The 27,739-nt window shown below is 45.5% G+C and overlaps 1 protein-coding gene across 2 annotated transcripts in view; it reads left to right on the forward strand.

The window, feature by feature from the left end:
- The window catches only part of SRPK2 (SRSF protein kinase 2), a 704,996-nt gene extending 677,481 nt beyond the window's left edge, over positions 1-27,515 (forward strand). For both annotated transcript variants that reach the window (XM_078680403.1, XM_078680411.1), the window contains 2 exons: positions 7,478-7,570; positions 25,844-27,515. In XM_078680403.1, the coding sequence (XP_078536529.1) occupies positions 7,478-7,570; positions 25,844-26,028 (278 nt within the window). In that variant the 3' untranslated portion in view covers positions 26,029-27,515. The remainder of the gene's footprint in view (positions 1-7,477; positions 7,571-25,843) is intronic.
- The last annotated feature ends 224 nt before the right edge of the window (positions 27,516-27,739 follow it).

Below are 27,739 nucleotides of genomic sequence, written 5' to 3' on the forward strand. Positions count from 1 at the left end.
ACCTGACAAAAAAACGAATGAAAGAGAACCTAATTCACAAAAGCATAATTTAGAAACTACCTGTAAAGTGTAGTTGATATAGCAAGGACCCGCAGCCAGCAGCTGCTCATTACAAGAAAAACTAGAACGGGGTTTGGAGGGTCCGGGGGAAAAATTTATAGACATACCCTGGTTACTCTCCCCTAGTATACAGTCTGTGAATACAAAAAAACCTGGGTGTCTAATAAGAGACAACTATGTCTCTAGAAAACATATGCTGTATTGAGCTTACCAAATGCATAACTCAATTACAGAAAGTGTTTAAATAAGGTTTTGACAATCCGACGCATGTAACCACCTGCAGGAAGATTCGCCAGGACCGGGCCCAAGTCATATTGGTCGCCCCGGATTGGCCAAGAAGGGTGTGGTACACAGACCTTCTCCACCTCTCCTCTCACCCGCCGCTCTGTCTCCCTCACAGGGTAGACCTCCTCTCTCAGATGGGGGGGGCAGGTTCTACACCCCAATCAATCAATCAGGAGTTTGTTAAAGCGCGACTACTCACCCGTAAGGGTCTCAAGGCGCTAGGGGTGGGGGGGGGGGGCTTGGGGGGGTGCAGGTTCCATTCCATCAAGGAGGGGGTCTGTCGAAGAGCCAGGTTTTGAGGTTTCTTGCGAAGATGGGGAGCGATGTTGTCTGTCTGAGGTGGAGCGGAAGGGCGTTCCATGCTTTGGCCGCGAGGAAGGAGAAGGAGCGGCCTCCCGATCTGGTCTTTCTGGTGCGGGGGACCACAGCGTAGGAAAGCTGGGCTGATCGTAGGGTCCTTTGGGGTGCGTGGAATTTGAGTCGACTGTTCAGGTATGCTGGTCCGGTGCCGTGGAGGGCCTTGTGTGCGTGGGTGAGCATCTTAAAGGTGATTCTCGCCTCGACGGGGAGCCAGTGGAGTGTGCGCAGGTGCTGGGAGATGTGGCAGTGTTTTGGCAGGTTGAGGACCAGTCTTGCGGCGGCGTTCTGGATGTTCTGTAGCTTGCGGATGAGGTTTTTGTTTATTCCGGCGTAGAGTGCGTTGCCGTAGTCGAGTCTGCTGGTGACCAGGGCGTGAGTGACTGTCTTTCGGTGTTCGAGGGGGATCCATTTGAAGGTCTTACGAAGGAGGCGGAGGGTGTGGAAGCAGGAAGATGAGACAGAGTTGATCTGGCGGTCCATTTTGAGCTCGGAGTCCAGGATGATTCCCAGGTTGCGTGCGTGGTCTGTGGGGGTTGGCGGGTTTCCGAGGGCGGTGGGCCACCAGGTGTCACTCCAGGCGTCGGGGTTTGGGCCCATGATGAGTACTTCTGTTTTGTTGGTGTTTAGTTGTAGGCAGCTGTTTTTCATCCATTTGGCGACGGCTTCCATGCCTTCTCGAAAGTTGCGTCTGGCGGTGTTGGGCTCGTTGGATAGGGAGAGGATGAGCTGGGTGTCGTCTGCATATGACACGATGTTGAGTCCGTAGGTTCTGACGATGGGGGCAAGTGGAGCCATGTAGACGTTGAAGAGCGTCGGGCTGAGGGAGGAGCCCTGGGGGACTCCGCAGGTGATAGGTGTGGGGTCCGAGAGGAAAGGGGGGAGTCTGACACGCTGCGTCCTGCTGGAGAGGAAGGAGCAGATCCAGTCGAGGGCCTTGTCCTGGATTCCTGCATCGTAGAGTCTGCGTATTAGGGTGCGGTGGGAGACTGTGTCGAACGCCGCTGATAGGTCGAGGAGGATGAGGGCTACTGTTTCTCCTTTGTCCAGTAAGGTGCGGATGTCGTCTGTTGCGGCGAGGAGGGCGGTTTCCGTACTGTGGTTTTTTCTGAAGCCGGATTGGGAGGAGTCGAGGATGTTGTGTTCTTCAATGAATGTGGCGAGTTGGCTGTTGATGGCTTTCTCGATGACTTTCGCTGGGAACGGGAGCAGGGAGATGGGTCTGTAGTTTTTTAGGTCGGTGGGGTCCGCTGAGGGTTTCTTTAGGAGGGGGTTGACCTCGGCGTGTTTCCAGTCGTCGGGGAATGAGGCGGTCGCCAGGGAGCAGTTGATGGTTTGGCGGAGCATGGGTGCGATGGTGTTGGCGGCTCTGTTGAAGATGTGGTGGGGGCAGGGGTCCGTGGGGGCCCCTGAGTGGATTGACTTCATTGTCTTCAGTGTGTCTTCGGTGGTGAGGGCTGTCCAGTCATCAATCACTGGTTTCCGGGTGTCGGGGGTGGTTGGTGAGGGTTCAGTGTGTTGGTTGTCTTCGTCGAAGTTGTCGTAGATGCTCTTGATTTTGTGGTGGAAAAAGATGCTGAGTTTGTCGCAGAGGTCTTGTGAGGGAGGGATGTCGGTAGACTCGCTGGTGGGTTGGGCGAACTCCTTGATGATGCTGAAGAGTTCCTTGCTGTTGTGTGCGTGGGTGGAGATTCTGTCTTCAATCGCTTTTTTCCTCGTTTCTCTGATGAGTTGATGGTGGGCGTTGGTGGCGGCTCTGAAGTTGTTGTGGGCTTCTGTGGATTTGGTGTTTCTCCAGGCCTTTTCGAGGCGGCGGCATGTGCGCCTGGACTCTCGAAGTTCGGTGGTAAACCATCTGGCTTTCTTGGCATGGGTATTGTTGTTTTTCTTGAGGGGGGCTATGGTGTTGGTGCTGTCCGAGATCCATCTATGCAGGGTTCGGGCTGCGGTGTTGGGGTCGTCGTTTTCCGCGATGGTTGGGGTGGAGTTGTTGAGTGAGGAGGTGAGCTGGTCATCGGTGATTTTGGTCCAGTTTCTTTGTGGAAGCAGGTGCTGGTGTCTGTGGATGGTGGGTGTTCTGAAGGTGAAGTGGACGCAACGATGGTCGGTCCATGGGAGTTCGGTGGTGTGGCTGAAGGTGATGGAGTTTCCTGTAGTGAAGAGGGGGTCGAGGGTGTGTCCTGCTGAGTGCGTGGGCTCGGTCACGATCTGGCGGAGTCCAATGTTGTGGAGGTTGTCCAGGAGGGATGTGGTGTTGGGGTCCAGTTGATTGTCGAGGTGGAAGTTGAGGTCTCCCAGCAGGGTGTAGTTGGTGGATGCGATGGCCTGCGGGGAGATAATGTCCGTAATGGAGTTGGCGAAGGGTCCGCGGGGTCCAGGGGGTCGGTAGATGAGGGTTCCTCGGAGGGCGGCGGTGGGGCTAGCCAGTATCTTGAAGTGAAGGTGTTCCATCAGTTCTGTGGACTCGTCAGGGAGTGTGCTCAGGCGGAGGCTGGATTTGTGGACGATGGCGATTCCTCCTCCTGGGTGGATGGGGCGGTCCTTCCTGGAGATCTTGTATTCTTGGGGGATGGCGATGGCGATGTCCGGTCCTGAGGTGGTGTTGGTCCAGGTTTCGGTGAAGAATGCTACGTCTGGGGTTGTGCTGTCGAGGAGGTCCCAGATTTCTGTGGCGTGTTTGTGGAGGGATCGGACGTTGAGGAGGATGCATTGTAGGGTCTTCGGTTCGGTTGTGTTCTTGTGGGCGGGTTGTGCTGGATCCGTGTTCTTGGCGAACCAGACATTACACCTTCATGCCTGGAGATTGAACGGGGCAACTTGAATTCTTTTTCTCTCCCTCACGATGTGGTGGATGTCATTCTTTCTGCCAGGCGTGACTCCACTAAGTCCATTTATTCATATAGGTGGTCTAAATTTGTCTCTTGGTGTAGGGAGAGGGATGTTGACCGAAGGCTCATTTGTCTGACATTTTACAGTTTGCTCTTTCTCTGGCGCAGCAAGGATTTGCTGTTGCCACAGTCAAGGGGTATCTTTCGGCCTTGTCGGCATTTCTCTGTTTGCCGGATCAGCCTTCTCTTTTTAAGTCTCCTGTAGTTTTAAGATTTTTGAAGGGACTCACTAATAAGTTCCCTCCTACTCCTTTTGTTATTCCTCATTGGAATTTGAATCTTGTGCTGACCTATTTGATGGGTTCTCACTTCGAGCCCTTGCACAAGTGTCCCATGAGACTTCTTTCTTTTAAGACGGTCTTCTTGGTTGCAATCACCTCGGCAAGGAGGGTGAGTGAGCTTCAGGCTCTTAGTTCTAAGCCCCCATTCCTGACCATTCATGCTGAAAGACTGGTTCTTAGGACCAGGGCTGCTTTTCTGCCTAAGGTGGTAACTCCCTTCCATCTAGGACAGTCCATTACCCTTCCTACCTTCTATCATCCCCCTCACCCTTCCAAGGAGGAGGAGAGACTGCACTGTCTGGACCCTAAGAGGGCGGTGTCTTTTTATCTGGACAGAACTAAAGACTTCCGGATGGACGACCAGCTGTTTGTTGGTTTTGCTGGCTGTAAGAAGGGCAGAGCGGTGCACAAGCGCACACTTTCCAGGTGGATAATCCTGTGCATCAAGATTTGCTACTCCCTGGCGGGTAAGGACCCTCCTGAGGGTATTAGAGCACATTCAACTAGAGCAAAGTCTGCAACATCTGCTTTGTCTAGAGGTGTACCTGTTGAGGACATGTGCAGAGCCGCGACTTGGGCCTCCCTCCACACTTTCGCGAAGCACTACTGCTTGGATTCCGAGGTGAGGAGGGATGGCCACTTTGCGCGCTCAGTTCTCCAAGATTTCCTGGTATAGCAGAGTGGACACCCTCCTCCGGGAGTAGGGACTGCTGTGGGACTCTATTCACAAGGTGAGGAATCCACACGGCAGATGTATCTATCAGAAGAACAAGTTACTTACCTTCGGTAACGCTTTTTCTGGAAGATACAATATCTGCCTGTGGATTCCTCACATGCCCACCCGCCTCCCCGTTGTCCACTCTGCTATACCTGGTTTTTATGTGTGTATATTTTCTGCTATTTTGCTAATTTTGCTGCGCACTTTGTGTGCGATTTTGGTTTGTATGTACTGTGTACATTGTATATTTGCATATTTGCTGTTGTTGGTCCGTCCGGGTGCCTCGAAGGCACGGAAAAAAGGGCGGAACTGACGTCATCACGCCGACGTGGGTCTAATAAGGATTCGGTGACGTCAGACGGAGTCGCGCGTGATGCCGTGCTCCTGTGACGTCGTCCACGCCGGCGTGCTACGAAGAAAAAATTCCGAATGTTGCTGACGCAAGGGGGATATTCACAAGGTGAGGAATCCACAGGCACATATTGTATCTATCAGAAAAAGCGTTACCGGAGGTAAGTAACTTGTTCTTTAGGTATGATAAGTAGGTGGATTTGGTAAGTAAGGTTCTGTATGCATGAAAGATAATGTATGGCAGATATATTGTAGTAGGTTAGGTGTGGTAGTTAAAAAGGGAGAGTAGGTCAGTAACTTATGGCTTGTAAGTCATTGTAGGTATGATAGCTTAGGTATGGCACGTATAACAGATTAGGTATGGTAGGTTAGGTATGGTGGTTAGATATGGTAGATATTGTAATTCGACTGTAGGTATGTATAATAGATTACGAAACAGAGGTAGTACGTACATTAGGTAGGTGTGACAGATTGGTATTTTAGTTTGGTTATGGTAAGACAACATTTTTGTCAAAAGTTACATTTTTTGCGTATTAAAGCATTTTCTAGACCACTTGCTTACAAATATTAGCATTGTCAAGGAGAAACGCATACATTTATCTGCTATAAATAAAGTACACATTTTGCATATAGAAGAGTGGTTTATTATATTTGAAGCTGTGCATTGTTGATAGAAGTTGCTTACAATTCACAGCATGATAAACATGGTGTAATAATACAGTTTCAAATATATCATTTTCATTAACTATAATAAAGGCCCCTTTGCTAAACAGACTGCATTAATCACAGTTAAGATGTACCCTTCAAAGAAACGTGTTATGACTTTGCAATACCAAACTAAATTTGCTTTGAAGTGTTCAACTTAAAAGTAATACACAACATAATAAATCAGAGTAGATACATTTAGGAAAGGCTTGCCCTCAATCCTTAATGTGTGAACCAAACAACTGTAAATCCAACAACATGCTATCATGACAGCAAAGTAAAACAAAGGAACATGCTAGTGAATAGCACTGTGTTTTTATTATACATTAGGTCCAAGCATCTACACAACAAACAGTAAAGCCATAAATCAGCAACTGATACGCTATTGCGCCATCAAAGTAAATACATCAACGAACACAATCTTGGTCTCAGTTGTATATGCAATTTAACAAAAGGACTAATGTTCTTTGTAACATGAACACATATGAGGCGACACAACTATCCCCAAAATGCCACCAATCTAAACATTGGCAAAACGTGAAAACCAGATGAAGGCTAGTGGATGTAAAGGGCGAACTCAAAATTCATTCTCCCTATACTGCTTTATACTTCATTTGTTGTATTCGATGACAAGAGCTCTTCCTGCCCGTAGTGAGACCTAAAAAGAGGAAGTATGGCCCAGGCGTTTTAGGCCTGCGGGAGATGGGCTGAATTTGAATCAGAGGAATGTGTAAGCAGGGGGCTACAAAGTAGCACTATGAAATAAGCGCTGGCAAAGCCACTAGGTCTCACCAAAGCAACATCTGTTGACTTTGCCAATGTTTGTTTTTCCATATTGTACAGGAGCACAACTACTGTGCAACATGGCTGGAAGTGCTATGATGCGGTCACACTGTGTCATAGCCCTTTTTTCTAAACTCTAAACGAAAGAACAGGAAGTGACATCTATAAGCTCTTGCTAATTAGGAGGTAGCAAATATGAGTGACAACGAAGCCAACAAATGGTAAGCAGTGGGCACGCTCTAAGCCCCTTATTTTATACAGTACCCCTCGCAGCAACAGCATATGCACAGTCAGCAGGCGAGACCTAAAAATGGGGAATACGAGATTGCATTCCAAAAAAGTCATATGGTTATATGGGAAGTGAAAACGGAGAAAGGAGCAGCCTATATTTGTTTACAGAGCAGGTGTATCATGAAATAAATATAAATAAACTGAGTATAAAAATACCTAACCAAATGTTTAATAAAACGCTGCAAAGACCGAAGAGCAGTGCTTATCTGCTCACCATTTAGCAGGAAAAAAGGCAGAAATGTGGCTGATGGGTTGTTTTAGGCAGCTGAATGTTTTATGAAGTCGTCATCGTTTATGACATGTTTGTTTTATGTAATTCTTTCTGCTGGCTGAGTTAGCACCAAGGAAATGCTATATGGCAGCCTCCATGCATTGAATAAAATACTGTGTAAGTTTTCAACGCTGAATTTAACAAATATTTTGCAACCCTACAAAGTTGCAAATATATTTTTTACCTGAGTAGGTAATTTCTTGTAAATGGAATATTTCATGCTTGTATTTGTGTGCTTGCCAGGTACATGCTGTGCTTGCAATACATTCAGCAGCTGCAAAAAAAGTGCATCATGCACTGTTCTGCTTATTGCACTTAAAGATGCCAAAAACTGTTGATCCTAGGAATCTTTGCATGGGTTTGTTTGTAAATATTGTTATTTGAATCTATTTCAGATTTTTTTTCTAACTCATTTTTCTTTTTCTCTTTATTTCCCATCCAATCCCTTCCCCTCATGTCTGTATTCACCCGTTACTCTCCTTCCTAGACCACATAGCACACATAATTGAATTGTTGGGCAATATACCGAGACAGTTTGCTCTGTCTGGAAAATATTCACGGGAGTTCTTCAATCGGCGAGGTAATAGCATGTCTTAGTAATATGTTTGTTATGATTTTTTTTAATGTTTTACATAATACATGCTGTAGGTGAATCCACAAGGTTAGTAAATTTAAAATCATGACTTTAGTGATGTGATGCTTAACCCACTGTTCTGTAATTGCTTTCATTGGCCATTTCCATTTACCCACAGTTATTTATATTCTGTCTGTTAGATCTGAACATGTTTCTAATTTATATTTAATTTAGTTTTATAAAGCGCAAACTTAATCCAAGTGGGTTTCAGATTGTTTACATTATGGGTGGGATTGAGCTTGAGGTGCAGGCAATGTTTTTGTACACTGGGACTCTTTGATTTTCATACATTAAAGTTTCATTAGTATACAGTATGTTTTTTTCTGTTTTCTGCAAGGTTTCCAATATGTCATCCTATATCAGTTATGATTTCCTTGATATACATAAATCATATTTTAATATTCCACCATAAAAATCTCAAGAGCTGTATTTTATATTAAGAGATGGGAGGCTAAAGCGTTCAATACAAATTTAATTATGTTTCAGGTGGTCAGATATTTTATTTTGAGGATGTTTTACAATAGTTTTATTGAAAATGGGACTGGCGAGTGCTTTATCGATTGAAGAATGATCTCAATCGAGTAGCTATTCTTCAGACAAATGGGGTGTCAAATTTAAATTTGTAACCTGAATCCTGCTGAGACTTTGAGTTTATTTTTTCAAGTATCTTGGCATGTTCAGATGAGGTACTTTGTTCCTCAAACAGGCTGTTTGTTAGTATGCATGTGGCTTTAAAATCTAGCCAGTTGACGCACGATGAAACCGGTATAATGTGATCAGTGTTTTTGTCTTAGGAAAAGAGATGCTGCAAAGAGAATACTTAGTGGGTTGAGGCTTTTTGAAGACTATTGAGGAGGGCACATCTCTCTAGTGTAGTTTAAACAGAAAATGGCTATGGCGGCAACAGCTGTTTCTTAAGCTCCGGATGAGGGAGGATGTGCCTGAGGTTTTTTGAAAGGTGTAAACTTGCTGACTTTGTCATGGCTTGTATGTGCCTTTTGGAAGTGAAGGTTTCCTTTGATTATGTTCAAGTAGCCATTTAAGCATGATGTTTGCAGATTTTGATGTTTTGTTTCATGACTGACAAGCAATTCTGTTTCTGCTAGCGATCAAAAAGAAAATTCCTTCTTTGCTTCATTGAATTTAAGATATCTGCGTTCTGTTCAATGATGGATAAAAGCAACTGTGAATTTACTTTTTTCATGGAATCAGGTGATTAACCCCTCCCATGCGCCCGCGATTTTGTGGAAGTGCGGCACTTCCGCAAAACGGGCGGGGCCGCGTCGGCCATTGGCCGACGGCAGCATGGAAGGGGTTAAAACTTCAGACATAACTGTATACCATTGGCATACTGGTGAAAGAAGATGTTGAGTTCAGACCTTAGATTTTCTAGAGGTCTCACATACAGGTTGAAGAGTAGACTTTTGTGGCATGCCACCTGGTCCATGTTGAGAAAGCGTTCCAATTGTAATCATTTGGTTGCTAAGCCTTTTCCTTCTTGAATACCAAGCCATTTTTTAGACGTTTGGGATTGGTCTTGCTTAAGCCTTCTTTAAAATTTTCCACAAAGGTATCCATGCCAAATGTGTGACCTTTTATACCCGCAACTTGTGAATTTTAAAAGTACCCAGGGTTTATTATTCCCTTAGAGAAAACTGGGAAATAGTCACTATATTGCAACATTTCGTTTTTTTTTTTTTTTTTTTTGAAAGATGGGAAAAAAGCTGTGGAAACAAGCCTATAGCTTTTTTTCTGAAAATGTCATCACAAAATGGTTTGTCGTGCTAAGATCACCATCTTCCCACCTTTCAGGAATAAGCTTAGTTGTAAACAGAATCCAATTGTTTTACAACCGTTTTTGTATTTTTCTAAGTGGTAATCCAGTTTTTACCTTTTTGTGGCTTCCACATACTTACAGTTTGTGGTAGCACAGATGTGAAAAGAACAGGTGAACCTGGAAAACTATATATTTCATAAAACAAGCCAAAATTCTGAATTCCGCAAAGGGGAATTTTTGTAAATTGTTCATGGTTTTCACAAATAAAATAATCATTGAAATAAAAAATAATCTAGATAAGTAGGAAAATATAGTGGTGACAACATTTTCAACTATCATTTTTTGCCATGATTGCCGAATTACAAAAATCATACGTTTTTGTCTGTCACGCAGTTTTGATCCCAGGTGCATATAGGGTTTGTTGTTGTCCAAAAACATGCGATATCTAGAGCCAACAACTGAGCTGCAGACTACAGGGATATTTCATTGTATATCGACCATGCAGCATTTATATGGTAAAATATAATTAATGAAAAATGGGCATCAAAGAAACCTCCATATTTTTTACAACGTCCACAAGGAACTGGGCTAAGGCATAGTGGTTATTTGCGAACACATGAATTTAGGGTTACCTATATACTATCATGCCCTTCAGAAGGAATTTTGAAAAATGTTTTTTGCACACTGGCCTGTGTTTGGTAGCACAAAATGGAGAGTGGAGAGAAGTCCAATTGGTAATAACAAATGTACTACTATTCTGTGTTCCACATTTCTACCAATACAATCTGTATCCCCCCCTTGTGTCAATGAGTCTAGGACCTGCAACAGGAAATGCCTCAAATCACAAGATGGAGACTTTGCATATTCCCTATTAAAATCTGCCCTTTTTGGTAATGTGGGTAGCTGTGGAATTTGGGCTCAAGCTGTGCCGTCACTGATGGAGCTATTAAATAATTTACTAAAAAGTGTTCATTTAATGCAAAGCATTGACTATTGACATCTATTCTAGGCTAGAAACCCTCCCTTTTGTAGCCATAGCAAAACCTTCTAAGCACCAAAGTGCCCATCTAAGCTCTGAGGTGGCTTCTGACAAGCATATAGTGGCTGGATAACTAAGTTGGTTTCAATCAGCTACTCTGCTTACAGAAGGTCACTGTCTGTCTATTTCTGATAGTCTTCTAGCTGCAGAGTGCGCAACTTTTGAGTATTTCCCAGCCATCAGACTGTACCCCGAAATGTCTGAGCAGTACTTCTGTACGCCGGTAGATGGCGTTGTGCTGCCCAGAATTGTAGCCATTCTGCTTCACAAATTAAGTGTGAGGCCTACATAGGCGCCACTCCCTCGAGTTGATGTCAATTCTTTTCTACACCTCCAGACTAGAATCGGGTAATACATTGTCTCTGAGACCTGTTTACCTCTTGAAATGTGAAAATCCAGTTTGCTAGAGGAAATGTCACCTCCCAAAACAACAGGTTTTAAATCCTGCAAAGACTGCCGCAAACAAATGTCTCTGATAGACCCTCATCAGGTTTGCTTGTGGTGCCTGGTTTCAGGCTACGACTCTAAAGCCTGCAGTCATCCCGAATGAACCAGAAGGCCATATGAGACAGTGAGGCAAAACTATGTCACCAAACCATGGAAGACTCTGTGCCGAGACCTGTTCAAGTAGAACGGTCCATCCCAAACTCATTTTGTTCAAGTAGAATGGTCCATCCCAGACTCATTCCTGGTCCAGAAGTCGCAGGAGTAGTTCCCGAGGTCAGTCGTCGTCTCGCTTCAAGTCTTCGAATGGGTCAAAGAAAAAGCACAAAAATCCAAGCGGGACCCATTCTGCCACTCACATACTAATGAGTAGGCGCAAGAATGTCACCATGCTTCTTGATCTCCCTTCTGAAGTCGATTGACATTGGATCCTATACTATAACTTATCCCAGCACATCCCGAGTTTCCACTGCTATCTCCAACATAATGGCAGAATGAAGGGTTTTGCGAAGCTATGCTCTGGCTCGTTTTATCCTTACCAACTCTGTCTGGCGCGCCTTTGGGCCCCAAGGAGCCAAGATGCTCTCCATGTGGAGCACCACCAGTGGGTTTGCCTTTGGAGCCAGTAGGACTCTCCTAATCGATCACTGGTCCTCCGATAGCTCCCTTTCTGACTCTGCTTCCGGCACCTCGCTCCATGATTCCCAGAGTATTGACATCAATGCCGACTTCATCGCCGCTGGGGGATGATGTTTCCATTGTGCTCTCTGACTCAGAGTTGGCGTTGTTGTGCCTCCGCCAAAGCAGCACTCTGCTTCCATCACTTTGCTCGCCACCACTTGGCTTGCCACCACCACAAGGAAGGGCACATAGATAGCATTCCTTATTTGGCATTGATTTGGACAATGATTGCAGCGCAGGTGATGAGATTGTGCAACTATACCGTGACGGAAATTGGTGTGGCGACTTTCAAAAGCCTGTGCGCTAGATACTTCCTCTGAGTTGGGCTCCTCTCACCACCTGGCCCTGCACCTGAGGAGAGCTGTGCTTATGCCATGGTTATGCCCAGGATGGCCGAAGTTCTAGACCTCCAGCTCCCTACCTCAGAGGTCAAAACGAATGTCTTGACAACATTCTTGCGGGATTGTGAAACTCTACTGCTCTGTCTCGGTCGATCCTGCTTTTTTATCTCCGCAACCCTCCCCTAAAAGTGTGTTGGTGCAGCAATCTACAAGTTTGACGAACCTGGATACCTTCCCGACTACTCCACTTGATAGGGAGTCAAAACGAGTGAAGGCCTTTGGGAAGCGGGTATTTTTTTACTTCCATCAGCTTGGCCCTCATATCTACAGTTCCAGATGCCTTCTGGGCTGCTATTCCCAAAACCATTGAGATTCTGTGGCTCAATTCCTCCCAAATGACCTCCGAATTGTCCTTGTCCAAGCCGTAAAAGATGGCCGTGATGTGGCCAAGTTCGCATTTTGATGTGGTTTGTATACAACCAATTCCTTTGGGCAAGCCATTTGCACCAGCATTGCTTTCAGCCGTCACACCTGGCTGCGGGCCTCAAGTTTCTCAGTCGAGGTCCAATTGTCCATCATAAACATGCCCTGGGACAAAGCGGATTCCGCTCTAGAGTTTTTCAAGTAGAGCAGGGCCACTGCACGCTCTCGGGGTTTTTCTGCACTGCCTCTTCAACCACATAACTTTCTTTTTGCAACTTTGGCAGACAAAACCGTCAGCCAATTCAGCCTTTGCAGGTAGCACAGCAGTTTCGCAGCTGCACCCTCTCCCACCCCTGTGCTCAGCCCACTCCCTCCACCCCCTTCCACCCATAGTCCCACTTGCCAAACCCCTTTATCATGCCCTCAGTGGAGCACAGCCACCTGTTTGGAGGCAGGATCAACAGTTCTTACAGGGATGTCAGAACATCATGCCGTGGGCCATACAGATAATCCCTAAAGGTGTGCACCCTACCTTTCATTACCACTTTCCTCACCTTTCACCATCTCAAAAGCAACTGAGGAACGACCATCTGTTCATCTTAAGTCAAGAAGTACAGGCCCTTTTGCCCAAAGGAGCCATTAAGAAGGTGCTTGCGCCAGATGTAGGTTGTGGTTCTGCTACTTTCTGTTGCAGAAGAATGGAGGCCTCTGTACTATTTTGACCTGCACCCACTCAATTCCCTACTTAGGAAAAATTCAAGATGCTCACACTTGTCTAGGTCTTGGCTGCCCTCGACCCTGGATGGTGGCATTGGCCCTGCAGGACACTTATTTCAAAATGCCAGCCCAATGGCGCTACTTCCTGTTCTTGGTGGTGGGACAGGAGAATTTTCAGTTCGCTGTATCACCACCACCACTTGGGTGCTCGCGAAAGCATATGGTGGTGGTATCCATACACTTTCTGAGGTCAGATGTTCCAGTCTTCCCCTACCTCATAAACTGACTGTTGAAGGTGGGCTCACCCCATGCAGTCTTCAGCCACCTCCAGACTAGAGTGAACATCCTGTCATCTTTGAGGTTTACTATGAACATGCCACAATCACACCTGACTCCTTCTCCGATGCTCACCAGCATTGGAGCCATCCTGGACACGGTTCCGTTTTGTGCTTTGTCTCAAAAAGAGAGAGTCCACGACATTCAAGCAATGATCCTGATCTTTCATCCTCTGTCCTGGATTTAAGTGAGGTTGACTCTTGGGCCTCCTGCATCCTTCTGGGTAAGCATGTCAGGTGGCCATATGCGGGCCCTACATTGGTATCTGAAGTCTGTGGTCCCCGCATCAAGTGGAACTCTTAAACCACGTCTAGATCTCAGAGGAGACTTTGAAAGATCTGCAGTGGTGGTTACTGGATCGAGATTGGGTCATTGGCAGACCCCTCTCCCTTCCCCACCCAGAGTTGACAGTGGTTACCGATTTGGGACAGATGAAAACCAGAGGCCTCTTGTCCCCAACAGTGACCCATTGCTATATCAACCTCCTGAAGCAATGGGTCATCCGCTTTTTGTTGAAGCCTTCCTTTAGTCCATCAAAGGGAGGCTAGAGCAGGTGCTTACGGACAACACCATCACCATGTGATATTCCAACAAGCAGGACAGAGTTGAGTCCTGGACCAGTACATACAAAGACTCTGTAAATGACTGAACCACCATCAAATCTTCTTGGTGGGGAACCAACCTGGCATGATCTTTGAATACCAGGGTGGAAATGTATGACAGATCATAAGTGGCAGTTAAACCCAGAGGTGGTCTAAGGTCTCTTCCTCAAATGGGAAGAACCTTGGCTTGATCTATTCACCACAATCCAAGAATGTGCAAGTCTGCAGTTCTATACGTAGGAGTTTCCAAGGCGCCTCTGCCTAGGGGACCCTTCCACCAAGAGTGAAACTCAGGACTCCTGTACTCCTTCCTGCCAATAAATCCCTTATTTATTTTAGAGGTTTTATAGAGCGCTGGCTGGACCAGAGGTATCGGAGCGCTTTACATGAGTATAGGATAGTTACAGTAAAAAGAACAAAAATCAACAGCAGGGAATTATAAAAGGTTAACAAAGAGAAACGGTTTGTAAATATACAAAAACAGATATTAGAGCAAGAGTTATATACATATGTGACAAGTAAGATCGAAAAATGGGTTCCAGTTAAGACCCTCAATATTTATTGAGGAGGTGCACTTTAAGGTCCTTTTTAAAGCTGAAATAGGAACGGTTGCATCACAGGTCATTGGGGAGGGCATTCCAGGTGAGTGGGCCATTACCGGAGAAGGAGCGGGATTGTGTGGATTTTTTTTTTAGCAGGGGTGGGACAAGAAGAAGAGCGTTAGTACTTCTCAGAGTTCGGGAACTGCCCGCTACGCAGAGTTTGTAGGCGAGGTATGGCGGAGTGTTTTGGTGGAGGGCTTTGTGTGTAATGAAAGCATTTTTGTAGGCAGACCTGCCTTCGATGGGGAGCCATTTAAGAGTTTCAATGGCTGGGGAGATGTGGTCGAAACGTTTGCAGTCGGTGAGGAACCCGGCTGCAAGGTTGAGTACAGATTTGAGTGGAGCTAGGTGGACCTTAGGGATTCCGGTGAAGATGGCGTTGCCGTAATCAATTCGCGAAAGGACCCAATTTAAAGTCTTCTGATGGAATAAAGGACTTAATTTTCTTAGGATGGTGGAGAGTGAAGAGCGCTCCTTTTGCCGAATTTTTAATGTGAGCATTAAGATTAAGGATATTGTCAATGGAAATACCAAGAGATTTGACTGAGTTAGACAAGGAGAGTGAGCAATTGAGGTCGGAGATCCAGGTTTGGATGGGGAGAGGGTTAGTCTAGGGGAGAGGAGAATGATTTCAGTTTTTTAGGGTTCAGTTTGAGATGATTTAATTGGAACCAGGATTGGATCTTAGTGAGGATGTTGTTAAGGTGTAGGATGTCAGCATGGGTTTCGATCTTATAGTAAAGTTGGGTATCATTGGCATAGAGGTGGTAATTGATTCCAGCTTGTTTAAGAATAATGGTGAGGTGTTCCATAAAGAGGTTAAAGAGAGATGGGGGAGAGAATAGATCCCTGGGGGACTCCTAGGGAAACCGGAGTGGGGTTAGATAAACAGTCGTGAATTTTGATTTGCTGTGTTCGATGTTGTAGATAGGAGACAAACCATTTGTGGGTAGTACCATTAAGGCCAGAGCGATCTCTGAGCACATTAAGTAGGGCAGAGTGGTTGACAGTATCAAAGGCTGCGGAGCGATCAAGGAGGATGAGTAGACATGTTTCACCATTATCAAGGGAGTGATGGATGTCATCAACAATATTTAGCATGGCTGTTTCGGTGCTGCAGCTTTTCCTGTAGCCTGATTGTAGGGGGTCCAGTAGGTTAAAATTTTCAATGTGTTTGTCTAATTGGAGTAAGACACATTTTTCGAGAGCTTTAGAATGAAGGTGGAGGTTGGAGATGGGGCGGAGATTGTTTAGGTCATTAGGGTCAGCATTAGGGTTTTTAATAATGGGGGAGATTTGACCAAGTTGAAGTAAGATAGGGACACATCCTGTGGCAAGGGAGGTGTTGATGATTGTAGTCCAAGATGGTGCAATGATGTGTTTTAGGTCCTGGATAAGGTTTATGGGGAAGGGGTCTTTGGTATGGGAGGATGGTTTAAGTTTAGCGATGATGTTGAGAACTTCGTGTTCTGTAACAGGGAGGAAATTATGCCAGGATGCATTGTTTTTCAGTTGTGAGTTAGGGTGGTTGGGAACAAGAGGAGGAGTAGTAGTTGTGGGTGGGATTGAGGAGTAGTTCTGGGGGGGTGTAGCAGTAGGTGTGTATGTTGGGGGGGATCAGGGGGTGTGGAGAGATTGGTGAAAGGTTTAGAGGTAATGTCAGGAGGAGGAAGGGGGCTGATTGGGATCAGAGCTGAAGGAAAGGATTGATCAATTTGGGCAATTTCTTCACATCTAGTGGTCGAGGACATCAGGTTAGGCTGTGCGGAGGAGGTTTGGTTACGAATAATGCTGAACAGTTCTCTGGGTCTATTTTTGGCCTGATCGAGTTGTGTACAGAAGAAGGATGCCTTTTCGTTTAAAATGTGCTTCTTGTATGTAGATCTAGCTTCTCTAAGGAGTGTCAGATTTGCGGGAGAGGGATGTTGTCTCCATGTTCTTTCCATCAGTCTTAGTGAACGTCTTTCGTTATTGAGCTCCAAGTTAAACCAAGATTTGGAAGGGATATTCCTTTGATTTTAAGTTTAGTCAGGGCAATTTGGTCTAGGACATCAGTGATGGCTTTATTAAAATCTTCAGTAAGATAATTTGCATTTTGTGAGAGAGGAGCGAAGAGCAGTTGGGCTTGGAGTTTGGACTCAAGAACACCAGGGAGGATCTGTTTAAAATTTCTGGTCAATTTCCTGGGTTTAATGGATTGAGTTGGGGGGGGGAGGGGGGAGACGTGGTAGTAATGGTGAACGGTCAGACCAGTCAATTGGGATGATATTGGTCAGGAAGGCCAATTCCTTATTGGTAATAATGGGCGTCCAAATGGCTCCTTTGGTGTGTGTAGGGGTCTGGCAAAGTTGCTTGAGGTCATTGATCTCGAGAAGATTGGTGAGGAGGGTGGTTGTGGGATCTTTGGAGTTGTTTAAGTGGAGGTTGAGGTCTCCAAGGAAAAGACTTTTAGAGTTCGTTATTGAGGACTGGGTAAGATGGTCGGATAGCTCATTAATGAAGGGATGAGGATCGCCAGGAGGGCGGTAGATGTTATGCAGACGAATTGGGAGGGAACCTTGAATTTTAAGTTCAGCTTCAAGGTATTCAAAGGTGGAATGGCCAGAGTTGTTAAGGGAGGGCTGAAGTTCATTTTTGAAGATTATGGCTAAGCCACCCCCTGTTCTGTCGGGTCTGCCTTTCATGTGGATAAAGTATGCGGGGGTAGAGTTGGTCGAGCATGCTCGTTGAGTAGTCATTGAGACAGGTTTCTGTGAGGAACGCGATGTCAATGGATTCGCTTAGGATGGATTCGAACATTTCGATGGCGTTTCGGACGGCAGATCGACAGTTCACCAGCATGCAGGAGAGGGGTTTGGGTTTGTTTTTGGAGGGCAGGAGTGGATAGTGGTAAGTTGAGGAGGGGGTCTAGGAGAAGCGGGAGAGGAGGGGATTATGTTGGTCCCCAGGATAACGGGGATGTTAGAGTAGTGGTTATTGATTGCTAAGCTGGGAAGGTACGAATTGCATAGGTCGGAATGGTCGGAAGGGGAGAGCTGGTTCAATGTGCGGCAAGGCCTGTGCAAATGGCAGCGGATTGGGGTAGTATTCCGAGGATGATTATAGATAGGGAGGTGTTTTCGGCTGGGAAAGGGGGACCTTGCATGGATGAGTGGGGAACTAGAGTTGATGGAATTTAAATCTTCTCTAAGTTGAGAGAGTTTGTTCGTCAACTTAGGTTGCGTTCAATGTTGCGTAGGGTCTGGGTTATTGGAGTGAGGGGGAAAAAGTTGGGGAGGGGAATAGGGGATGCTCTGTGTTTGCGGTGGAGGGAGTTCTGTTGTGTGTTGGGTGTGTGGGGCCAGTGGGGGAGGGATGAGGAGTTTTAAGGATGTTGGGTGAGAGCGGAGGCGGGAAGGGGGACAGGAGAATAACAACCTAAGGGTAAGAGGATAGAGATGTTAAAAGGGCGTGAAGAGTATGGAGAAGGGTTGTGTGGGAGTTAACGGTGGTGTGTAATTGGGTGGGTGACATGAAGGATTCAGAGAGGGTTATGGGGCCGGGGGGGGGGCATGGACAGGGAACGAGAGGGGGAGGGTAAGGATGTAGGTTGCGGTGCAAGGAGGGAGGAAAGGGGTTAGGGATGGGGTGACAGGTCATTGTAGTGCGTGAGTGACTGGGAGGGGTGGTGTGCAGTGGGGATGTCAGAAAGCAGGGGGACGCTATGGTGAGAGGATGATTGGGGGAAGGTGATTGGGTGAAAGGATTGGCACTGGAAAAGACAGCGGAGGGGGAGGGGGATGACGGTGATTGGAGTATGGTAGTGGTTGGAGGGATGACGGGTGGGGGAGAAAGGGGCCAGAGATAAGGGGGATGAGCTGATGGGTGGACGGAGGATTACGAATAGTTTTGCCTAGGTGGAGAGACAAGGTGCAGAAGTGATGTTCGAAAATGGTGAGGTGTGATTTGGCAGCTTGTATGAGGATGTTGCCAGTTTTGAAAATGGAGATGTCAACTTCCCATGGAAAAACTGGAGAGAGAGTAGTGGATAGTTTAAATCCATAAGGAATTTTAGTTGATTTAATGACTGGGAGATGTTGAAGGAAGATGCTTTTCCATTTGGAGGGGCGTTTAGAATAGAAGATGTAGTTAGTTTTAATGCCCCCAGTTCTGAAGAAGATCAAGAACTGCTGGGTCCTCCTCATGCTAGGAGCCCCGGATTGGGCATGAGGATTATGGTATCTGGAACTCTAGGGCTTAAGCATCGGTCTTCCGATCAGTTTTCCCCTCTGGGAGGACCTACTGTCACACCAACAAGGCAGGGTTGTGCACCCAGACTTTGAAGTCTCCACCATAATGCATGATTATTGAGCGGCGATAGCTCAACACCTTCATCCTTCCTCCAGAGTTTGTAAATGTCATCTTGGCAGCCATTGTTAAAAACTGTATATGGATTTCCTTCTGACAAATTTGTGGTTTGGTGGGGGTACACCTCTATTCTGAGTTGTCTAGTGTTTTGTTGTTTGTTTTGTCTCTTGCCTGTCAATGCTTTGCTTTGGGCACAGTTAAGGGTTATTTTTCAGTCTTTCTACGGTTCCCATAGGGGAAGGGAGCCAAGTCCATAAGCTTTTGGAATTTCAAACAACCCTGTCATAGAAGGTAAATTGGCACTGCACTGTACATGAACGAACACGTCAACTTTAGGCTGGCAGCCAAATCCTGAAATGTGCCTCTGCTCGAAATCCACTGCAAATGTTGACATTTCAGGGAATCATCTAATTAAAACAAGAGGACGTTCTTACTAGTGCAGCTGTTTTGATCCATTTATGGATGGCCAACATTTTTGCCCATTTTTAGAAATTGTTTTCCGTCAGCTTTTTCTTTTTATATCTTTTTTGTTGCATTTTAAAACATTGCAATTCTTGCACATTAAAATAACAATCTAAGTAACTGAGCCCATACGTTTTTGCAGTAATTGCCAGCATGCATGGACCACTCAAATGCAATCCTTGCCCGTCTTTCTCGCCTGCAACCTAAGTACCCATGGATATGACCTCTGCAAGTCTATAGGGGACCTGCATCCTACATGAGCATGCGGTTTTCTTCGATCAGCTTCAAATCAGGTCTATACAGTGCATGGTGTGACAGGTAGTCTATGAGCAGGCATTTTAGGGTCAAGGGACTCTAAGGTAATGCCTAATACAGGAGGGAATCGGGGACAAAGGAATAGTTATCATTAAACAGGTGAAATCAAACATAACTAACAAAATGTCTCTGGAATTTGGACCACGAGTCCTTCAGCGCTTAACTTCAATAGAGGAAGGAATTGAAACACACCTGGCTCCGAAAAGATGGCATCTGGGCAGCCCGGTGTGTCTATGTCAAAGTTATGTAGAGGGTGATGGCACGGCTTATGTCGCGTACCAAACCGCAGCCGAAGCTTGTGGGCATCACACAGTATTATATAAGCAGGTTGAGTGCAATCGCCCCACTCTGTGATCAGTCCTGGCTCTGAGGGGCGCTATTCCCTGCCCCGCCCAACTCCACGTCCCTGTCGTTTCCATTTCCACCCTCTGAGCCACTGTTGGGCATATTTACAAGACAGTGGTAGAGCGCAGGTTAACTCCACGCTCTGTCACAGGGAAGCGTCGTATTTATAGTAATACGGCGCTTCCCTGTGTTGCTTCCTGCTGTGGTGCTAAATTCAGCTGCCTAGCGCCAGTGCAGGCCCCCTTGCCCAATACTGCAAGGGTGCCTGCATTGAGGGAATGATTGTTTGTTAAGAAGGTGTCCCTTCCTGCACATAAACAATCCAGAATGGCGATTTGCAACCCCTGTGTATTCTGCATTGTGGGACACCTTCCTGCACATAAACAATCATTTCTAGCAATTTGCTATTTCTGTGTACTGCCCAATGCAGCACACATAAACACAGCAAAAACGAGGTTAACACTATGTTTTCCCTGATCTTAATTTTTGACACCCTTGTAAATAGGGGTCAACTTCAAAATCAATGGGTGTTGCTGCATAGCGCCCACCGCAACACCCATTGCATACCCCTTTCATGCTAAGTCTAGCGTGAAAGGGGGCCTTATTTACAAGGCAGCGTTAAGCCATGTTAAGTACCTTAACACTGCCTTGAAAATAAGGTGAAGCTCCAATCGCCTCAGGAACGTTGCAAAAAGTGACGTTCCTGTGGCGATAAGGGCTTGTAAATATGCTCGTGTTCGGAACCTAAATCTCCGTCCAGGTGTTCCCAGCTCCCTAATATTTCCACTCACAGTCCCACTACAAGAACCATTCGTAGACCTCGGGCATCCTTTCTATGGAATATACTTTCCTCAGCTCTAGCCCAAGTGGTAACATCTTTTCTCATACCTCAACCACTAGTCCCATCCGCGATTTCCATGGAAGTGCTATTCCGTGCCCAGCCAATGCGAGAGCTAAAACTAAACATCGGGTACCCACCCGGCGTGCTTTCGGTCTAGAAAAACTTCCCAAAAGAAAAGTTTCCATCGTGCAAGATCGTGCGCGACAAACAGCTAGCTGCATGGGGCAAAGCAGAACTGCATTTCAATAAAGGAGGGGCATCCCCATGTCATGTGACGAAATCCGCATCAGGAGATTGAATCCTCAGGCACTCCTGGTTATCCCCTCTGTAGATAATCCTCAACCCATGCAGGGTAATTAATATAAGTCATATGTAAGAGGTTAAATTGTATATATTTCAAACTCGTGTTGCAAGAAATGCTTTTGCGGTAAACTAACATTCTAACCCATTCCCTGTTTCAAATAGTTGTGCCTAAGAGTCGCCATGGTTTCCGTCCCATGTCATTCAGCGTCTTGTACAACCAGGTCACCTGACCCCACGCTAAGCCAAGGGAGAGCAGCAGTTTCAGCACTGATTGCCGCAGTGGTATCCCACTTCCCAGGCCCCATAAGCTTGTATATGACCGCACCAGTGCCCCATAAATGAGGAATTTACCCCTGGGTAGGGCATAGTGGTCACAGAGCTCCTCCATCGGGAGAAGGGTACCCAGTTCAAAACAGTTCCCCACCATTGTTACTCAGGCTGAAGTCCAGGCCCGAGGCTGGGCTGCAGTGAAGCACCAAACTGGGGTCTCATGGGCAGCCCCACCAGCGGTATACCCGAAGCATATAAAGGCGCCTTACCAGTCCGTACCATGCCGCGTCACCAGTATGTAGGGCTACCTGCAACTAAACACTTGGCTGGGGTATCAGCACAGTAGTGCGTAAAACTGGGAAAGTAAGAGCCTCCAATGTGGCACCAGTCCCAGAGTGTCCAAGGTGTCCTGGCAGGCGTCATCAAGCCACCTTGTTACCCACTGCAACTGTGCCGCTATATAATATAGTTCAAAGCCTGGGACCCCAAAGCTACCCTGCTCATGTGGGCGCTTCAGCACAGCAAGGGACGTCCTATGATGGCCTCCATTCCACAGCAGCTCCCGGAGCAGAACATCCAGCTTTCTGAGCCATTTTCAGTCTGTCTGTCATATGTCCTACCAAAAATTGAAGACAGGTAGCATTACTATACTAGTATTGTGGAATTACCTGAAGGAGCATTGACATGCAACTATTACAAGAGGATTTGAATAGATGTAGTAAGTGTGAACTTTTTCTTTTAACTTTAGGAAATCAGTCTGCGAGAAACACACATTAAACATTCAGAAATAAGATTTAGGGTGTGGTCTCCACATTCTTCCTTGTGTATGCCCTCCGAAAGATTTTGGATGTAACATCACACGTCTCTATATGTCCTTGAACTTCACCCCCACAAAGTGTCTGTGAAATATTGATCCTTTATAAATAGACTGTGTAAATCTTTTGTTGACCTACTATTATAGAGCAGTGTCTTTCCCAGGGGTTTTTCTGTTTGCTGCACACATGCACATCTACTTAGTAAGAACTGGCTAATATCGTGCTGGGGAAACAGAAGCAGACTGAGTAACGAAACAAAAGAATAATGAGACGTACATGTGGAGGAGAAGGGCTTACTTCCCAAAAAAATTGCCTTTTTTTGACAATTGTGCTCCGTTTTGCTAAAATGAAGCTTTGGTTCCAGCACCAGAATGATCTTAAAGATTGTGCAAGGGCATATCCATTCCAGGGGTCATATTACAGAAAATACCCTGGGGGTGCAACAGGCATGTGCGTCCGCGTTGTGTGCCCCGGGGCACTTTGGTATTACAGAAGGGGTCACAGACGCTTGAGCAGCCCCATCAGTAATACTGATACATGTACGCCAGCAGTATCTGAAGAGGGCATTTCCTCATGTGCATTGGGTGTGGCCACATGCAAATGAGGGAATCACTTCGCCTCTGTACCCATGCTGTCTTATGGATGCGGGTGCAGGAAAACATATCATTAGGAGGCACTCTTTTAGTGCGCCTCAAAAATGTGTTGCACTTTCAGTGCACCCCTAAAGGCAGCCCTCTGGAGGAGACAAAGGGGGTCCCATTGCCCCCCAAAACATCCCTTAGCAGGCGGGTGTAGTCACTCACTGCACCCACAAGGGGATCGGTAATCCCTCTTGACTCGTCTGTGTTACACAGAGTGGGTTTGAAGCAGCTGCTATCTATTTTACTTGAATGGGCTGCCCCCATGGCAGTTAGAGTTTGCTGCTGCCCTCAGAGACGTGCATTCACCTTAATAAGGTGTGCCGTGGCAGAAACAGGGAGAGTGCACCCTTATCGTAATACAGGCCCAGGTGTCCCAGCATGGCCTGCCTACTAGGATGAGCTACTGAAAACGCACACTATTTATATCAGGTCTAACTCTTTTGATATTCTTATACCTGTAGAGCTAGACAAAGTCGTATCTGCCTAATAGTCTGCACACTGTGCAACATAGATGATACCCAGACTCAACTGTTCAGGAAGAAAACCCTGTCGTATAGCTTTAGCAAGTGATTTCACCCATCTTCCTAGCTCTTTAAACCTAGACATAGGTTTTGAATGTCATAAAGAGCTCAGATTACATGCTACTGCTTGCATTCAACAATTTCATGTGACTGCCTGTGATTTTATCTCTGTATTATTTGCATTATTCCTCTTTTTTAAATGTATGCTTGTCTATGGAAGAGGATCTTATTGTCTTCTGATTAGTTGGCCACTGTCAGTACCTTAGCAGTGGACAGGTGTAAATGAGGTTTTGACCTTGCAATTAACATCACCGGCCTGTGGCTAAAAAATAATTAACTGGCCAAGTTCAATATGATTGCATCCTACTGTTTAATATAATGTAATGTGTTCTTATTGGACTGTCATGGATGTAGTTAATTACTTCTTAGCCTTTGGATGAGCTCAGAAAGGCCTTTAGTGCATTTGCACTGATTTGCTCAGAGGTTTCCATTTGTCTGTCTGTGGCCCAGTGACAAAGTGATTGCCTAACCTTTGAGGAAAATGTAAGGAACTCTAATTTAACCGGTAGATAATCCCTGTCGAGCAATACCCAGTTGAAATCCATGAGTGGCGTAATCTTGTTCTTGTTTAGATTTCCGTGTTGAACAGTAGGGACATAGGCAAGGAGGGAAAGAACACATTCAATCATCTGCACTTTTTCAAAAAGATGTGGACAGGTACCAAATTTAAGTGGGATGAGCTAATGGTCTAGAGGTAGGGCCACCTCTTCTACCTCTCTCCAAGAGTGCCAGCCAACCATAAAATGTTTCAGTAGGAAAAAACGATTTATTAAACCACACCTAACAAGTAAAAATCTGCACGACTTTGGCGGCAAGCCACCGCCCCACTCCCTCACCGTGAAAGTCAACAGCGGCCATTCAAATTAGGAGTTTTCCCCTGGTCTAGTGGGCAGTGTCTTTAGCGTTCCCACGGAGGTGCCACCTCAGTGTGAACGCCAAAGCAAGTTTCTGCATGACATGGTCTGTTTAGTCCGTGCCATGCAGGAACTGGACATGCATGCACACAGGGGGGGCATACCATGTGCCCCCTGCATGCATCCCAATGTACAGCGGTAACAGGGGCCCAAGACTGGCGGTGGGAAAACTCAGAATATGCTTGACTGTGCCGCAGTAGCACTGCCAAGCATATTGCTGCCCCAGACTGCCGCGGTTCCCCGGCTGTTGTGGCGGTCCCAAAACTGTACAATCACCGTACTTGTAATAACGGCGGTCGGACCACAGGTGTGGCAGCCCCGACCGCCACTTCACCTCAACCACAGCTCGTAATCAGGCCCTATGTCTTTTCTCTAAAGGCCAAGTGAAAAGAAGAGATTATTTTGAAGTAGGATGGTGAAGAACGTCCAGGGCCGTATTCCAAAAGCAGTGGGTTAAGAACTGAAAACATAATCAACCACATGACAGACCCTCTACAAACATTGCGGGATAAGTGGACACAGGATGGGATAGAATTAGATGACGAGGATTGACAAGTGGCAATATCCTCCCCTAAAGAGGTGGCTATTCCTGCACGCTTGCGACTAGTACAGCTTAAAATCCTTCATAGGATCTAAATCACAGGGCCCCGGTTGGTACACATGGGGTGGTCGGACACAGGCGAATGTAAAAGGGGTTGCGGACTCACCGGAACATTCATGCACACCATCTGGGAATGCACACATATTAGCTTCTTCTGGCTCCAAATCCATGCCACAATCAATGAGGTGCTATGTGTTTCTCTCCGTCCGGAGGCTCGACAATGTATTCTAAATATTTGGGAGCCCACAGACCTGAACACTTCCCAGACGAAATGGGTCACACTGGGGTTCCTGTTGGCCAAACAAAACATCGCTCAACTGTGGGGGGGGCAGCACACCCGCCTACCCTGGACGCCTGGGAGAATGACCTTGATTGGTACAGGTTTAGAGAAAAAACTGTATATCTGGCAAGGGGGTGTCCTAGGAAGTGGTCCTTTATCTGGAATCCATGGAATGCATATAGAGGGGAGATTTGTATACCTCCTCGAAGTGTTGAACATGATGACCCCGTATCCCCATGATATTCCTCTCTATGATGAAGTCAATGTATCCATTCACCCATACTTACTGTAATGTGTAATCTGTGCGACCCTCTGCACTGTATTGTGTTGCAGATGTGTTTTTCAATACAAACATTTATAAAAAAAAAAAACTGAAAACATTCCTTTCTTTTTTAATGAATAATATGTGTGTAATGTTGGTGCCACACACTGTTGCACATGCCTCTTCCGTGCATCAAACTTTTACTGTTTTTAATAACTTTTAATGAGAAAAGTAAGTTTTTGATGCATACACTTTTTAATGTGAAACCTTCTTTCTGTAGGAGAGCTTCGACACATTACACGGCTGAAACCCTGGAGCTTATTTGACGTCCTTGTTGAGAAGTATGGATGGCCACATGAAGATGCTGCACAGTTTACAGATTTCCTGGTCCCCATGCTAGAAATGGTCCCGGAGAAGCGAGCGTCTGCTGGAGAATGCCTAAGGCACCCTTGGTTGAGTTCTTAACAGAATTTCCAAATATACCTTTCTGATCCAGCCACCGCGTTCTTGTAATTCAGAGCTAAAGGATGATTGTCAACCGATTCTTTATTAGGATTATAAAGTGAGCTGTATTCAGCCTCAGACCATTTGTTTTGCTTCGAAGTACTGTTGTTTGACATTCTGCTTTTTGTGCACGATGGTTTTGGGAAGGGTAGTGTTGTTAGTCCTCAGCTAGTAGTTAACCGACCTACTCTTTTCTGAAAACACTCTTATCTGTCCACCAGAATTGTTCCCCGTGTTGTGGCATTCAGATGTCAGATTTTTTGAACAGGTATTTTTTTCATGTGTTTGGCAAATTTTGTATCTATTTATGAAAAATGTTTTCGCAGATGATGAGTTACATTATTTACAAATGTAAGAAATTATCAAGTCAAACTTGAGAAACAAGAAGGAGCTAAAGGCTATCTTCTGTCAAAGGGACATCATTTTGTATTATAGTGTATGTAACCAAACCTTGTAAATGTTTTCCCATTGAATAGCAGATGGGGGCTCCACTTGCCAAGTACAGCTACCTTTGAGAGCTATCGAGCCTCCAAAGCCGCATGTAGTGGGTTAAAGCTGCTTAAAGGGGTGTTGTAAAATGTTCCTAGAACGATGAATTGGAAAGCAAGCTGCTATTGTTTTATTAATTCAATATCCCAAGTAGCACTTTAAAGGGAGGCCAGACTTCATTGTCTACGAGAGTACTTTCGAGTTGAGCACACCCATTACCACTTTGCATATTTTACAAAGTGCTTTTAAGGAGCAATAGCAATGTCCCTTAAAATGTGACGATGAAGACATGGTACCACGTGTTATTGCCTTAATTGAGCACTGTAAGTTGTACATTACATAATGTTCACATTAGCATGGGAACACGTTCCCTTTGTAGAATCGCTAAATTTATCAAGACATATAAATATTTATATACATACATTATTTTGCTGTAATAGAAAAGAGAAGACGAATTTGCAGGCTTAAATGTATTGTGATCTACAATTTTCAGTGTGATAGGCGTACTACTTCAACCCCCAAATGTCATTCTCAAAGAAAGACCAAGTTCATTCCGTATACAGTTTTATTTAAAACGTTAAAAAACTTTATAAAAAAAATGTATTGCACTGGTTTTAATGTTTTTCCCAGGAATTGGCATACATATTCCCTTTGCAGGTTACATGTAGTTTTGTTTAAGCATTTCCCTTGGAAACAATGTTAAGGAATCTATGTCATGGGCAATACAGATTTTAGAATGTAAATTATGGAGGTATTTTTCGCCTCTTTTAGAAGTGTGTGGAATGAATGTACGTTTATTTCTGGTTTTACACATTAATTATGGTGCAACTTTTTCTCCACTGCAGTTTATTAAAAAGCCTTTGCAATAACTAGATTGTGAAAATACCCCAGCGTTGTAACAGTAACCAGTTGTTGTTAAGGTGCTTGCAATTGTCTAATTAAAGTGATGTTTTTTCATATATTGTTCTCCTTGTAGTATGTTTGACCGGGGGTTGGTGGGGGGGTACTGCCATTTGGGGGGGGGGGGAAGAGGGCATGTTTAGTGTGGTTTAGAGTGCATTTTTATTAAATAAAACAAATAATTATTAAAGTAAATGACAACAAAATTAGAATAATCTTCACCACTTTGAATGTTTTCAGTGTGTCCGCAGGAGAAACCATTTTTCTTCAATATGTGTGCAAC

This window comes from Lissotriton helveticus, chromosome 1_1 (genome assembly GCF_964261635.1).
Source record: "Lissotriton helveticus chromosome 1_1, aLisHel1.1, whole genome shotgun sequence".
Lineage (NCBI taxonomy): Eukaryota > Metazoa > Chordata > Amphibia > Caudata > Salamandridae > Lissotriton > Lissotriton helveticus.